The following is a 16,282-nucleotide window of genomic DNA, read 5'->3' on the forward strand; positions in this document are numbered from 1 at the left end:
TAACTGGCAGCGGCTAACGCGCTTTGACCTGCCCGGCGTCGGTATGGCTCTTGCTCAGTCCGTGCGTAGGTCGCGCCATGCGGACAGCGCCGACCGACAATGCATAGCGCTAGTAAAGAACGGCTTCATGCCGCTTCGCCGACGGTCGCAGGCAGTCATACAAAGCGTCACGCGGGTTGGGGGTCGTTCTGCATATGCTCCAAAGAGAGCTGCCGATGGAGCGCACTTCGAAATAGAGAGGGGGCGGCATTTCGGCTGGCGCACTGGGAGCGGTGTAGTGGGACTGGCCGCAAGAGGCGCTTCCCGCGCGCTGAAAACGTCGAACTATAAATGCGCCTAAACAAACTCGCGCATGGCCATGGCCAGCCCTCGACCTCACTCCGCAAAGCGGCATGCCTTGGAATAAACGCATACAAAACGAGCAAAGAAATGCAGGCAAAGTCCCATTGTCAAGGAGCAGAAGCCCCCAGATTTTCTCGCTGCACCACGTCTTACTCGCGCATGCGCACAAACCACGGGCGATTCCAGAAATACCCAACTCACGCCACGCCCTGCAAAGGTGCTACGAAATGTAATGTCACTGCCCGGGCGGGCGCGCTTAGCGGCGCTTCCTTCCCGCTTTTCTCGCTTGCGTGCAATAGATTGAGCTGCCATTGCCGGGTAATTCTCGCACGCTGTTACTCGCATATACAGCATACCACGCGCGGTCACAATTTTGTCGCCCTTGGGCTCTATACGGAACCTCACGGCGTCGGAGTCCTTTTGCGAAAAATCATTCCGAACCACAACCGCGCAGGCACTCCGCGTGGCACACATGCATTACTGAACTAATTAAATTCCTCAAAGTAAGATGCGCAAGAACGTTGTAGTTTCACCCCCAAGGCGAAGCATGGATTGTGGTAGCAAATTCGTGCGCAGCTTTACGGAGTAAGGATAGCAGTTGTATCGGCCGTATAAACTTGGTAACATCCGCTTGCTCTCTGAACTAACGAGCATGGTGTTAGTGCTGACGAGCAAACACTAATACATCACACTTGATGAGCGTGGTCGCTCGCTGTAAAAACGCCGGCGTGAGCAAGCGCGGCAGCAACAGCGAGCGGTGTGACCTTCGTGCGGTCTTTTGCTTCAGCGCAAGAGCAGCGAGAACACAGCGCGCAATGGAGTATCAGTCATCTCCTGGGGTGCTATTGTGTAAGGGTCCACCTAGTGGACTGTCCATTTCGGCCACAGTTGATTGGCTAGTGCCGCTGGTCTCCTCCTCGCTCGTACAGCTGCAGTCAATCAGCAGCTGCCGAAACGGACAGTCCACACGGTGGACTCTTACACAATAACTCCCCCCCCCCAGGTACCTTTAAAAATACTGTGCCCGCGCCTATTCGCGGCCATGCACTGGACGCACTTGTTGGCGGACTCGGCGCCACCCCACTCCTTCCCGCACTGCCTTCCTGCCTTCCTCATATATGGCGCGCGAGATTGAGCCGCGATCGTCAGATCACCTTGCGCCCAGACGCGAAATGAGCATTTGCTGCCAGAGCACAACGCTGCCCCCCCCTCCCCCACGGCCTTCTGCTCTCCGCTTTCTTTCTTTGCGCGTGCCACATTGAGCCGCGATAGTAGGCTTCCCTCGTGTGCTTTCACTGGCACATAGAGCATACGACGTCGGGCGATGGTGTTATTGCCCTTGGACTTAATTAGCAACTGCAGGGTGACGATAAAATTGCGCTTGAAGTGTCCATATAATTGCGACCGCAATAAAATTATTAATTACGACATAAACGCAACCTACTGAGGCGATAGCATCAGTTTGCAGTTTTAGTATACCAGAACAAGTAATTCATTACGCGGAAGCTCAAACACAACACCCTTTTCCAAAAGCACGCACAAAATACGATCATCTCAACGGTTCTAGATTATCAATTGTTGCACTTAACTCCTCAATAACTCATATCTGGGCTGTTTTTCACATTACAATATATATTTGGCGACAGAGCATGCTGCGGTCGTTGAGAATCACCTACTTTTTGTTCAAAACTGCACGAGACACCAACAACGATGGCAGGATGCGGCGTTGCTTGGAATAGCTGGCTCTTGGCCGCTTCTTGCACGCGTGCGCTCTGAAGGCCTGCGCTCCTAGCGCGTAGTTTCGGCTTTTGGCATTCTCAGCAGCGTCAACGCGTGGCTACTCCATACAAGAAAACAATGTGCACACACATTAGGCGAGATATTTCAAATCTGACTGCAAAAGTAATTTTTCTGAACATTCGGCTCACGCTGACAGCCATGTTGGTCATGAGAGAGAAGGCGCTGAGTGGCTCGTGTCTCATAAGGGCGCAATTTAACAGTCCCTATCTATGTACGTACCGGTAGTATGTTGAAAACAAAACATTTTACTACGGAGCAGAAACAGGCGACATCACCTTAATGTACCGCAATACGAACACCGGGATAAAATAACTGTTTCAGCGTATTTTCTTTCCCGTGGTAGTACTTATTTTAGAGCCTGGGAGGATAGCGGGCATGTTGGATGTTCAAACGCTCATGTGGGTTAATTTGTTTTCACAGAGTACGGTTGTGCAATTATTCAAATCCTTCGAATAATCAATCGAATAGTTTCGTCTTCGATTCTCTCCTTGAGTCGAATAGACCCTATTATAAAATCCTAACATACTCTGAACATTCTTTCCCGTACTTCAGCTCGTCGGCTGCGTACAATAAAATATAAAATTGAAACAACAGGAAGCTACAATTCACCCCAGCCTCAGCGCATATAAAATAACAAAGAACGCTGCGTCGCTCAGTGAGCGAGATTTTTCTTGTGACACCACGCTAAGTCACAACAGAATATTGTTTCCACATGCCGCTCGGCAACAGGTATGTTTTTGATAATATATTTAGATGCAATAGTTGTGCCTTCTCACCGATTTATATCCAAACACGTTTCATCGCATTAAACTTGACCAGATAGTGATGCCATCTACCTTGACTATACCAATGAGGCATCGATAGGTTTTTTTTTTGGCTGTACCATCGTCTCAGACGATACACGCTTTGGTTTAGTCTCGAAGGTATGCAGATGTGCTAATTGGGCCATAAATTTTTTCATTAGATACTTTTATATAAAGCAGAGTTCTTGCCTGAACCTTTTATTGTTGTTAATACAGCGTTGCCACAATTGCTTTATACAGTCTATTATTTGCAAAGTATTCGAAAAATATTAACTTGGCTTCAAAATCTTTTACTCGCAGACATGTGACGATTTCCTTCGCGCAAAAAATACCCCTATCTTCGTGAGCTGACTGGTGAGTTCTAAAATGTAGAATAAGTTTACTCTCTTCAGCGTAAACCGGAAGCGGACTTCGATAGTTCTAGCAACACGTCCTTAAGGTAGCATTTCTCACTCGAGACCATTTGTTAGCACGTCAAAGGACTAAGATCAAAAGGAATTAGAATAAATAACCCACATCAACACAAGTATGGTCCGATTTCGAAGGCCATAGCACCGCATCTATTTATATAAAATACATTCCATCGGTTTCCGTGCCAAAACCCCGATATGATTATGAGGCATGCCGTAGCCAAGGACTTCGCTTCATTTTGCGTTATTAGCGCGCACCCAATGAATGCTTTAGGGGCACATTGGCATTTAGTTCCCATCGAAACGCGGCCGCCGTGGCTGGCATTTAGACCCGAGTCGTCGAGCGTATCAGTACAACGCCAAAGCCACTAGGGCAACCAGGGCAGATGCCGTGTCTATAGTGATCGCAGCTTCCGCGAGTCGGACGTTGGCACTCATTACGCTTGCACGGTTTCGTCACCGTGCGCCCGGATGCCGATAATCAGGCGACGAATAAAATAGCTGTTAAAGGCAATGCCGCTGCTTATTTCGCAGTACGCGCACGATAATAGCACATTTTTACCCAGGGATCGTAGTGCCACACATTTACGTCACATTTGTCGCACGAAGTACACGAAATCGTCGCATCGGGATGGTACTATCGGTCCATGTCAGCAAGCTTTGTCGGGTCCAATGCAGGGCACCTTTATAACACTGTTCCCAGCGCAGGGTGTTGGCTTGCTTACATGAAGATTAACTGAGTTTTCCATCAGGTATCCACCATTGGGAAAAAAGCAGCCGCAAGAAGCTCTGCGCAATGTCGCAGCAGGTGAAACAGGTTCTAGCAAGTACTGGGCCTCCTTTGTCACGGATAGCCACCTATTGGGTGCTATTGGATGAGCCCCAAAATTTTATGAAAAAGCAACCGCAGTTCCTATCCAAAAGTGCGCTTATCATGCTTTGGGAGGTGGCTATTTCTAGCACTATGTTGCACAAGGTATTATGGATGGCGCCAGCTTTCACCAACGGGCCTTTCTCGTATGCGAAAGCCAGTCGGTACTACGAGCGCAATTTCTTCAGCGTTAAGTTTAGAACCCGTTGCATCGTGTCAAGGGACAGTTCCTGCGGTTTTATGCGCAGGCGAAGCTTCTGAAAAGGTCAGTTGTCAATATACGGGGAAAGGCAAGAACGCGTCCCCACCAGAGTGTCCCCGTGCGCTACGACCGGTCTCGCCGGTAACACAGCGCAATCTTCAGCGCTGTCTTAGGCCGCAATTTCTGCGGGAACAGACCTCGCCAGTCTATACATCCACGCCACTCATGATATCCAGTGATACAATAACTTGCGTCATGGGAAGAATATTTGTATCCGAAAGAGGCGAGGCATTACTACTCATGAAAAAGGCCAGATGTAGCAACGTAGCTTTTTGGAATTCTCTGCTAGTTCTATTGAACCCTCTTGTTATGATTAGGCTCATGTGGTAAGGGGGTGAGCAACGCGACCGCTAGAAAGGGGCTACAACTCAGAAATGTTATTTCAATGTTTAAGTACAAGTAAAACGCAGCAACTTTATAATTGAGCGGACCGTCGCGTCCGCAAAAAAATGTTTTGTCCTAAAAGAAATTACTATGTCTTTGTGTTACATTTCCATGTACTTTTTTTTCAATAAGGCCCGCGTAATTTAGACGGAGATCGTCAAGATGTAAACAATATATTTAAAAAATGACTACAAGAAACAAACGGATTAATCAAAACAGACATCACCATTCATCACATAAAGCACAGAAGACAGGCAAATGTAATTGATCGGTTTACGGATTATATTAAAGCAGCAGTCCTAATCACATACTGCTGGCATATTCACATATCTCACACACAAAATAGGTGAAGTTCTTTAAATTTTGACGTCCTTGGGTTATTTATTGCTGAGGTAACGTTCCCCTCTTGCTGAGTAGGCCTAATATTATTACAGAAATTGTATTGAAAATTTTGGGAGCCAAACTGAAATCTTATAATAAAAAAACTAGGTATATAAGCTAAGGTATATTGCTCGGTGTTACAAATAAATTTTTGACCAATAATAAGGGGCTGCCTAAACTTAGCAGCAAGCTGATCAATACTCATTACGTAATTTGGAGTCTGCATAACAATTATAACGATGTTTCACCACCCTCTTCACTTTTCGAGTCTTTTCTTGCCTACTGAGCTTCATAAAGCTCTCGCAATGGCATAGTCAGGCGGTCAAGAAATGTTATCTGCCAACCCATAAGAAACATCTTAAATGTTGATTTGCCTATGGGCGCTTTCAAATGTTATGGTCCTTCTCAGTACCTTCTCCGATCACGAAAGCTAACCTTAGAGAATGAAAAGGAATACTCCGTTTATAAGTTACCGCCATGAAATTGTGGTAAACGTTCTGCTCTCATTACAGTAAGGCAAATGCTATGCTCGGTGGGCCGTACTGCCATCGCGGAGACCATGTACCCGCCCGAAGGTCTCTGCACATACTTGTTCTACACTGACGTTGTCATCGTGGACGCGAAGATAGTTGCCGCAGCAGAGCGGAACAGCTGGAACTTGTTCCAAACCAAGGCCAAGAAATATAACACGGTCAAGTCGGGTATTGCTTTCGACCACAGGTGAGGAGGCCGAAATCACGACGAATGCGTTTTCATACAATTTGATTTCACTGCCGTTGGTACCTACATTTCACACTGATCATGCTGGAATCTTGACATAAATGTTTCTTTTTAATAAGCAAGTGTTGCAAATTCAAGAAGGAATAACAGGACATTTACGAAGTGCTTAGAGGGCACTTTAAGATGAAAGTGGCACCGCCAGTGTTTAAAGCGTAGCATATGGATTACTACTATTCCGCCTGTACAGCGGCAATCGTCCACTTCAAGAAAGAACACACACTGCTGGCAGATCTTTTTTTTTTCAAGTGTTTGGAAGCTTGCCCATTTCAAATTCACCTTCGTATTCTCGCACTACCGTTTAGTACGTTCATTCTACTTCGCAAAACGTAGAGTAAATTAACTCCATATTTTTTAGAGAAAATAAGATCAGAATCACGATCACGGTGAGGCAGCGGCTGATACTATATTTATTGAGTCGATACATCAACTTCGTCCTTACCCCAGCCACCAGGCTGCTTACAAGTTTGCTTACCAGGCTGGTGGTGTATGGTCATGTTCCTCACTTCATTTTCCTCTTCGGTGTCCTTAAGATGTGGCATTAGCCTCCCTTCAAAGTGAACATGGCGCCGATGCTCTAATGACGTCACCAGTGGCTGCTCACGTTTGTGGTGTGGGAAGCCCCACAGAAACGTAATACTTCAGCCGGACAACATGCACCACCTCTGGTACATGATATTTACCCCTCGAGCAGTGTTGGCTGTAGGGAGCTTTATAGCTGACGTCACTTAAGCGTTGGAGAAATTTGTACTGCTCGAAGTACCGCCTCAACAGTTTCTCGTAGAGACCACGGCGGTGGATAGGAGTCCAACCCCAACGCTTTCGCCATGCTCGTAGGAGACGAATTCGTAAGCAATACTGTAGCGTCTTGAGTCATTGTTCTGCTTTCGAAGTATCCGTACGCGTGCACGCTATCGGGCTTCTTCAGCCCGTTGATTGAAGTCATCGGCATCCGCTTCATTGCCATTGCACTAATAAGGCAGCATTCCGTCTAGTATTGTCTTGACGAGGAAAAGAAGGAAAGGTGCCATTCTTGCCTCTTGCTGAAGTGTATAACGAGCAATATTTATAACGTCGTTTGGAGTCCGCGAACTCTCGAGAGTGGTGGCGCTGGCTAACACATTTAGGGTAATTTCCAGTATGTAAACATAAGTACCCCTTAAAGGGGATGGGAAAACAGTGCCGCGGTAGCTCAAGTGGTAAGAGCATCGCTTGCGAAATGCGCAGACGTTGGTTCCTATCCTATTCCCAGCAAGTTGTTTCATCCACTTGAATTTTCGTCATAGTTCCAGTAACGAAATAAAAGTAATTTCCCCTATTCTGTCCTTGGTGTCTTTGTTGGCTTTTTATTATATGACTAATAAAAACCGGACCCTTGTGTTCCCTTTTTTCTCGTTTATTGCATAGCGAGAGTCTCGAATCCGGCAGCATTGATGCCTTCAGGTACATGGTAGGTTTATTGACCACTTGCATTCAACCAAAAAGTTCATCTAAACGTGGCGTGTGTGGCAGAATTGATATTCCACATCCGCTGCCAAGAATTTTGAGAGGTGGCGCTGGCCAACACTCCTAGGGTTAGTTCTATTAGACGAGCATATATAGCCGAGAATGTGTATAGCAAAACGGCGCCGCAGTGGGTCAATTGGTAATACCATCGCAGGCGCAGTGCGAAGACGTGGATTTGTATACTTCCTGCAGGCATGTGATTTCTTATCCACTTTTTTCAATAATTTATCATTTATTTAACTCAGTTATCAAGCACAATTTCCCCTATGCTGTCCTTTGTGCTTTTGTTGGTTTCTTATGATACGAGTCGTAAAAATCGAGCATCTCTGTACCTTTTATTCCCATTTATAGCAAGCAAATGTAACAAATTGCAATGTCTCGTCACAGTTCTTATGTTGCACATCAAAGTTGATGCAAACCTTATCCGCAAGTGTGTTGCTAGAACGCTCCGTCTGTCCATTTATTTTGCTCGCCGGTGAACACCGCAGCTGAGACTCAAGATGGTGTGAAGCAGCCAGGTGTAAAGTAATCACTACTATAATCACTGATATGGAAAGGCCGAGACTGATAACACTCTCTATGAAAAATATGGCAAATTCAGCTGTTGTGTTTCGCTCCATGCCCTTAGTTTCGAGCTAACCAGTAAGATAGACTGTTGCAAAGATAATTTATCTGCGCCCTAATGAAAAAGTGGCGGCGATTCGACGTAGCTTGAACCTAGTCATACAAGCAAAAACCCCGTTAAACATTGTTTCTCAGTGCTTCTTCCCGATTGATATTCTTCCCTGATTGATATTATGGTTGCAGGCTTATCTGAGTAATCGATCACAGTTTGTGGAGTGTGCGGGTGTTAGGTCTGCTGATCTGCCGGTATTGTCTGGAGTTCCACAAGGTTCAGTGCTTGGTCCTCTGTTGTTTTTAATTTATATAAACGGCATTGCTTCTAACATCGATAACTCTGTTACAATAAAATTGTTCGCTGATGACTGCGTGATGTATAGTGTTGTCAAGAGCTCCTCTTGCCAAATACTACTGAACAATAGTCTCTGTACACTCGCGGACTGGTGCGAACAAAACGGTATGCAAATAAATTTTGATAAAACCGTTGCCATGACAATAACCACAAAGAAAAAGCCACTGTCTCATACGTACCACATTGCTAATAAAGCTATTCAATCGGTAACGTCTGCCAAATATTTAGGACTAACCATCACAAGCAACTTAAAATGGGACAAACAATTGAAGAACGTTTGTACAACAGCGTTCAATAAACTTTGCTTTTTGCGCAGGAAGCTAAAAGACTCGCCGTCAAGTGTTAAACTCGAGGCATATCGCACTTTGGTTCGACCAGTCCTTGAGTACGCTTCCGCAGTATGGGACCCATACTACGTTAAAGATATCGCTCAAGTAGAACGAATTCAGCGCCTGGCTGCTCGATTTATTGTGTCTGACTATCGATCTACATAATCTGTTACTGACATGTTGCAGCGACTGAATCTGGAACCCCTCTGTGTACGCCGAAAGATTGCGAGACTAAAGATGCTTTATTTGATATATCAAAACAAAATCGGTCTCCCGCGCGAAACTTATCTTTCCCGCTCACAACACAGATCTTCTAGAATTAATCACTCGAATGTTATCCGCCCGTACTTTGCGAGGACGAAAATGTTTCAGAAGTCTTTTTTTCCGCTCACAATTGAAGAGTGGAATTGTCTGCCAGCGTCTGTTGTTGATTGTGCCAATGTAGATTCCTTTGTGAAATCTTTGTCATTGCACTTGATGTAACCCTCTCCTGCTAGGGCAGCATTGCTGCCTGCAGTATTTTGAAATAAATAAATAAATAAATAAATAAATATCGGCAGGATGCTCAGACTCAGCCTGACGGCTGCGGCGGAGATCTGGTGCGCTCGCACCGGCGCGCTTCATCCATGGTGATACTCAGCTACGAAGCGCCGGCCAAGCAGCGGTAAACCCTCGCCTAGTGAATTGGTAAACAGCGGCGACGCCTCTCCGCAACGGATCACGTGACGTGACGTCGCACCATCACACTTGGGCGCCGGCAGCTGAAGGTCAAACACGCGCCGAGATTGACCTTGGGAGTTGTAGCTCCAGGAGTAGAGCTTTCACTTTCGAAGTTTTGAATGGCCTGAGAAGGTCCATTCTTACCACGCCATACACTGCTACGGGCATATTGGAATGAGGTGGCAGAGTCCAGCTGGTTTGACAGATGGAACTTTGCATCTCTCATGTTTCAGACATGTCCGAACGCAATATGTAACATTTGCCACGAGCCTCGGCGTGCCGTATATTTGCCTAACTGTGGAAACGTTCGTTCGTAGCCCAGGAGACCATAGGGGGCATCATTGTGGCTTGCCAGCACTTCTTTGCTCCTGAAAAATGTTCGAATGATGAGTAAGTCGGCGTTTCCAGTCGTAGAAAAGTTCATCGTATACAGGACACTGATGCACAAGAAAAGCGATTTATATCCTCTTGCAAAAACGTCTGGGACATCAGGAAAGCGACCTTCCAAGCAATAAAATTGGGCCCGTATTACTAGTCATCTTGTTGCTACTGTGCAATAGTGAACGCATCGAACCCTCCGATATAGGCTGCATCGTCTTCATGTTATGTAGCATTGGGTTTAAGTGGGGTGCGAGAAACGCCGTCGCCGCCCGTATGTGACTTTCCACATTTGACAGCCTGGTCAAACACTTGAACCGTAACGCTCCAGCGCATCAACTGCGCTAATGTATATTGTAGTTTCGTTACCCAAGAACTGTCATGACGATCGTTGAGTACATAGAATGAGTGACCGCACAGATATGGATGAAATTTTATAACCGCCCGTATTATACGAAAACACTTTTTCAGGGGTCTAATGAATAGTTCTCGTGCACACGTGATGGGGTTCTGCTTGTTTAAGGTATTATTCTTTCGGTATGGTCTTGCTATTGCACGAATGCAGCACATATTCCTTCAGTGGTAGCGTCAATGGGAACCGCTGCAGAGCGTTTGCATCGACGTGTGCGAGGAGCGGAGACATTTCGAGAAGCTGCCATAGCTTGTTGTACGCAATTTCCTTTGCTTTGCCTCCCACGGAAGCGATGCCTTCCTTCCTTAGGTTTATCAGTGGTGACGCCACACGCACGAAAGGTATCGAATAAACCGGTGGAAATAACAAGCGTAGACGGTTGGGCCACTTAGTGCCTAATGTAGAGTTGTTGAGTGTAAATATGGGTGGGAAGAAACATAGTGGACAGGAAAAAGCATCTGTCCTCTCCTGTCCACTACGTTTCTTCCTGCCCGTATTTCTGCTCAAGGACACAACAAGGCGGAAAGAAACGCACTGACATAAAAACCCCTCACTGCATTCTTGTCAGATGACTCGGCAAGATTTGCGACAGCGGCTATTTCGTACTGTGTGGCCGTATACCATTGTTGCTGACTGAGTGGCCTAGAAGGATAAGCTTTTTCATTTTGAAAGTGGTATTTTAAGGCGCAAGCCTTTATTGGCTCATTGTCAAGGTCATTTGCCGTTAGCAGAAACAGTCACAGCTTTCCGGCCTCCTGATTGGTCTCCTCTGTGGCGTGACGTCACTGTCGCTGGGCGCAGGTGTGTGCCTCCTGATTGGCTCACATGCATGACGTCTCGGTCGTCTGGTGCGGGTGTCCGGGTGGTTCGCCACCGCGCGGGGTGTGTCATCAGATCCGCACGCGTGGCGGCCGTGTGTTCGACGGTGCGCCCTCACGTCGCTATCGTCAGGCGCTTGAGGTGGCCTCCCGATTGGGCGCTGTGTGGCCTGACGTCACAGTCGCGAGGCGCCCGCGGCAACCATCTGCTTGGGTGTGGGGTGGCGGTGGCGGCTTTTTACTTTAAAGTATCGTGTCGGAAGGATGCCTCGTCTCGCCAAACCGGTGTCTCTCTACACGCGACGTGCGGCAGCCGCTGAACGCAAGCGCCGCTCAAGAGAGGCTGAGCATATACATCGCATGCATCAGGGTTACGAGGCGCGTCCGACGCCAGAGTCCGGGGACGCGACGGGCCAATGCGAGAGGGGCAATGCGTTTGAAGCGACTCGCTGCATCTCCGGTTACCAAGGCAAATGAAGCTCACAAGAGCCGTGACCGCCATCTTGCCGCGGCAAGCCGAGCAACGACAAGTCAATCGAGCGAAGTGGAGTAAGATCTGGGATGTGGACCCGATAAAGCAAAAGGAATTCACCCGCCATGAGTTGCAAGCCCATATCCTCCCAAATGACAGCTTTGAAATGATGGGCTCAGAAGACATCGGAACGACAGACATTGGCGTAAACGACGTTGCAGGCATTTTAAACGAACAAGCATTCACGTAACAGTGCACGAGTTGTGTGCCTCCGTGTTATTTCCGACAAAACAATTTGCATTGCCAATAGTGTCAGGCTTCCACCATTTCGCACTTTAGTCTCGACAAAGTGTCCGTTTTTTTTTTCCTGGATTAAACGTGAAACCGACGGATCGTATGGCATGAAAAATCGCAAGTACCCGCCTTATGTGTCCCTAGATTGCTGCTGAATATACACCGACGTCGTCCAAGTACACTAGGCACGATGAGACTTGAGATCTGAAAGCAATGTGCCCATAAGGCGTTCAAATGTAGCTGGCGCGGAGCACAGATCAAAGGGAAGTACCTTAATTTTATGCGAGCCACTAGGTGCCACAAACGCCCTTTTCTCTCGGTCTCTCTCATCCACTTCTGTAAGCTCCACAAATATATCGATGAGAAGTAACGTGCATGTCAAGCTTTGCGGAGAGAATAGTCTTCGCGAGGGACCTGGTAAAGATTTAGTAGCACTAACTGTTGGGCGTGATGGGCAATTCATACTCAAATAAACATGGCACTAACAAACAGGGACAAGATGGAAAAGCAGGGAAGGAGTAGACGGTCAACAAATGTTTATTTTGAAAAACACGCCCAATATATGTCCTGTCATAAGCAGGTGTGCCACTTTAAAGATTACTGGCTAAATAATCCTTTTCTTGTTCGTGCAGACTCACTAGTGGCCTCGCCACGCACATGTCACGAGGCTTATGCACAAAATATGCTTCAGGAATCTCCATCGCTATCCTGTCTTTGTCTTGACAGCACCTTGGTTTCAGTTAGCAACGGTTTCCCTTTAGATTCGATGCAATATAGGGACAGATTGGACGACGGCTGCTCTTTCAAAGACGCTCTGTGGTCCATTAATCGGTTGTTCAAACACCGTACTGTTTGGCCGATGTACCATTTCTCTCAAGACTGAGGAATGTGGTGCACAACACCGTTCCCACAGTCGACCAACCCGTCGCAGTGTTTGATATCACAATCACTCCAGTTTTGTGTTTTCCTTTCAATGTTTCTTCCTACCGCTTAGCAGATGTGGCCTCATTTGTTTCTTCTCAAGAAGATGGCATTTATACCAAATCTACTAGCGACCTTTTTTCATGCGGTGAGACAAGGTGTGCAGATATGGAATACTGACCACCGATATTATTATCTTTAGCGTTGACCTCTCCTGTAATGACAGCTTTTGCTGGCAATTTTGCCTTCCTCAGTAATCTTTCTTTGAGTGATGCTAAAGTACCCACTGGACAACTGTATTGCCTGAGCCAGTTAAGATAATTAGAAAAAGCTTCACTCGCTCGATCCGGGTAGGACTTGCGCAATGCGGCTTCTCAACAGGATGTGGCAATAGCGTTATTTACTAGCTTTGAGTGACTAGAACAGAAATCCAGAATGGACTCCATAGACCACGGTGAATACACCCAAGAGGCATGCTCACACAAAATTAGGATGGTTAGGTCCAAAAATTCTATACTCTGGCACCTTGGGAACTTCAAAGGTTAAGCTCCGACTACGACCCTTCTCCTTAGATATATTCAGAGCCTTCACTCTGGCACTGACGCAGCCGCTCGCTTCTACAAAACAAGTAGAGGTTTCGTCAACAGCATTTGGCTGACCCTAGACGTTGTCGGGAAGCAATCCCGTAACTAATCAGCACCAGGAGCAGCTTTTCCTAGCTAGCAGCAAGCTTGGGCCGATGTCCACAGGCACGAACTCAGCCGGCAGGAGGGCGGCACTATCTTTATCGACAGTGAAGCTCTCCGTCACCTGATGAAACATTTCAAAAGCGATTGCAGTTCCTCTAACAGGCACGTACCCAGGATTTTTTTCGGGGGTCGGCCCAACCCAAGGTGATTTTTTCTATGGAAAGGCGCGGGGAGGTAGCTTTGCCAGTGGAAATGTGAATAATTTCCACCGTTGGCCATAAACACACGTAAACCCGCAAAAAAATGAAATAAAGTATCTCACAGGTACGCCTGCGGGATACACCCCTCTTTTACGTGACCAAGAAGCAACCATATGAAATGGGCTAGCGCAGGAGAGAAGTGCCGGAAGAGCACTGGAAAGAGCAGGTAAACAAGCGAAAGTGTAAAATAAAATTTCTAGTAGCGTTTCTTGAATTACCTCTTGAAGAATTATACAGGAATGTATATTTTCGGAACAATCACAGTTCCTTTGGATCCCTCATTTACTGCTCTACCAAGTGCAAAAAACCGACTCGTATTGTTATTCGGGAAGTTGTGTAATGATGCGTGGCCGCCACTCCCCTACGCGTAGAGTGCAGGAGGCTTTGTTTCTAGGCGTACTGAGGCCACCGTGGACACACAAGAACATCCAAATACCCACAGCAGAGAAGTGGCTACGTTAGGCGGCTCGACTGATAACTGTAGAAGCGTCATTCAAAACACACGGAATCATTATCCCCTTCTGGCGGCATTTTTTCCACTTCCTTTTGAAATGAAAGGATGTTGTCCCATAAATACTTTCACAATGGACGATTAGGTTGTTACTTTTCGCTCTTCCTTCCTGCTTGGCCGTTGCCTCGGCTCTCTCCCTTAGTATATTGCTCAATTTATCAACTCCTTGCGACCCTTGTTTCAAGTTGGCAACTCTCCACGAATCGTGCTGTACAATAAGAGAAAAAGCATACCAGTTAACGGGTGATATTCATACTGTTTATAGGTTTAAAGTTTATTGCACGGTTTGATGATGGACGCTGTTTTGCATGCTTTTATTTTCTACCTTATCTAACCACTATCACGGGTATGGTTCCGAGGATCTGACAGTGTCCCGGCCAGCCGTCACTCGAGGAAATAATGCAGCAAAATTAAACGTTGAACGCAAGCGACGTTTTCGCCCGCCGTAACTCGTGCCACGAGCATACAGACCAGGGGCGCTATAACGTAAAACTATTCCAAACTTTTCTATTCCAATTCTGCTATCAGCCCTCCGCGATTGGTCAAAAACTTTTTTCGACCACCCTCTACTTCACCTGTCTGTCACGCGACGTTACAAAAATCGCAATACCTCCCCATCTGATATGATGTGTGCACACTGATTATGCATGATTTGACAGAAAAAAGAAAACAGTTATTTCTGATTCGACCCCTTTTCGCCATTAGCCCTCGGCTATTGGTGAACAGTTTTCGGGCTGCACCCACTTCACCTGCCTGTCACGCGACGTCACAAAACCGCACGAACTCACCGCGTCAAAGTGACGTGTACGCAATAAAGATGCATTAATATGCCGAACAAAACTGAATTTTTTTCGGAATAGCCGCAGGCTGCCCCGTTCCGAGAGGAATAAAAGATAGCTGCCGCCGATCGCTGAGACGCTGGCTACTCGCACTTGCCGGAGAGCATGGGTGTATTTGCGTATAATAAAACTTCTTGCGTGACCGTGTAACGTTTTCAAGCACTTTCGGCACGTTTACTACCTCATTCTGCCAACTCTTCTTTGCTGAGGGTCAATTTTAGCGTCATTCTTAAGCTTCCGTTGCATGCCGCCGCGATTTTCGACCAGCCACCACAAGCTAAGTAAGGGAAAGCCGACCAATCGCAGACGCCAGCACCACCCTCTTCATCCGGTTATCGGTTTTCAGTGCAGTGGCTCGGCCCCATCGAATCCCTCTCCACTTGAGCGTTCTCCTCGCTTCTTGTGAGCCAATTAGATACAACAAGCCGCTCAGTGTAGGCAATGTTATTCGTTTTTCAAGCAAACAAAAGGGACGTCCTATGAACGAGGAGAGCGTTTGATTGGTCTGTTCAGACAATCCTATGGGTGACCGCCCGGTGCTTGCGTCGGTGGTTACGCAAATTTGACGTCAGGAAATTGGAATAGAAACATATTGGAATAGTTTTACGTTATAGGGCCCCAGCTGACTACGAACGGAATCCTTATCGTAATATCTGGATCCGTCTAAACAATGAAGGTCGAACTAATGAAACAACAACGATGCACGTGACCCTTGCAATATATGGTGACAACTGAACGCAGCTCGAGTTAATCGCGCCAGCACCAAACCGATAAGAAAACTGGCCTTCACAACCCAGGAGATGCCGATAACTACCTCCATCCAAAAGGAGTGAAAAAGGCACCACAATGTTTACCGCCGAAGACCTGTCAATCTCGAGATTCAGACGAGTGTATGAGGAGTGGTGGCGTGGGCGGGGACGGGGGTGTGCCACTTAATTTCGGGGGAGGTGGGGGGCATGCAGCCCTCCCCCCCCGGGTACGTGTCTGGCCTCTAGTAGGATAATTAGTAGATACCTAGTAGTCGGTGAGAGACAAATGACAAATGACAAATCATCCACTCTTCTCCCTGTAACTTTTGGAGTCCCTCAGGGATCAGTTCTCGGTCCTCTTCTTTTTTTAATTTATATTAA

At 46.9% G+C, this 16,282-nt stretch overlaps 1 protein-coding gene across 1 annotated transcript in view; it reads left to right on the forward strand.

Moving 5' to 3' along the window:
• Positions 1-16,282, forward strand: part of LOC135918258 (uncharacterized) — a 260,320-nt gene that overhangs the window by 170,102 nt on the left and 73,936 nt on the right. Inside the window, exon 9 of the mRNA XM_070533556.1 lies at positions 5,766-5,973. Within this exon, the coding sequence (XP_070389657.1) occupies positions 5,766-5,973 (208 nt within the window). The remainder of the gene's footprint in view (positions 1-5,765; positions 5,974-16,282) is intronic.

The sequence above is a fragment of the Dermacentor albipictus genome, chromosome 2 (assembly GCF_038994185.2).
Source record: "Dermacentor albipictus isolate Rhodes 1998 colony chromosome 2, USDA_Dalb.pri_finalv2, whole genome shotgun sequence".
NCBI lineage: Eukaryota > Metazoa > Arthropoda > Arachnida > Ixodida > Ixodidae > Dermacentor > Dermacentor albipictus.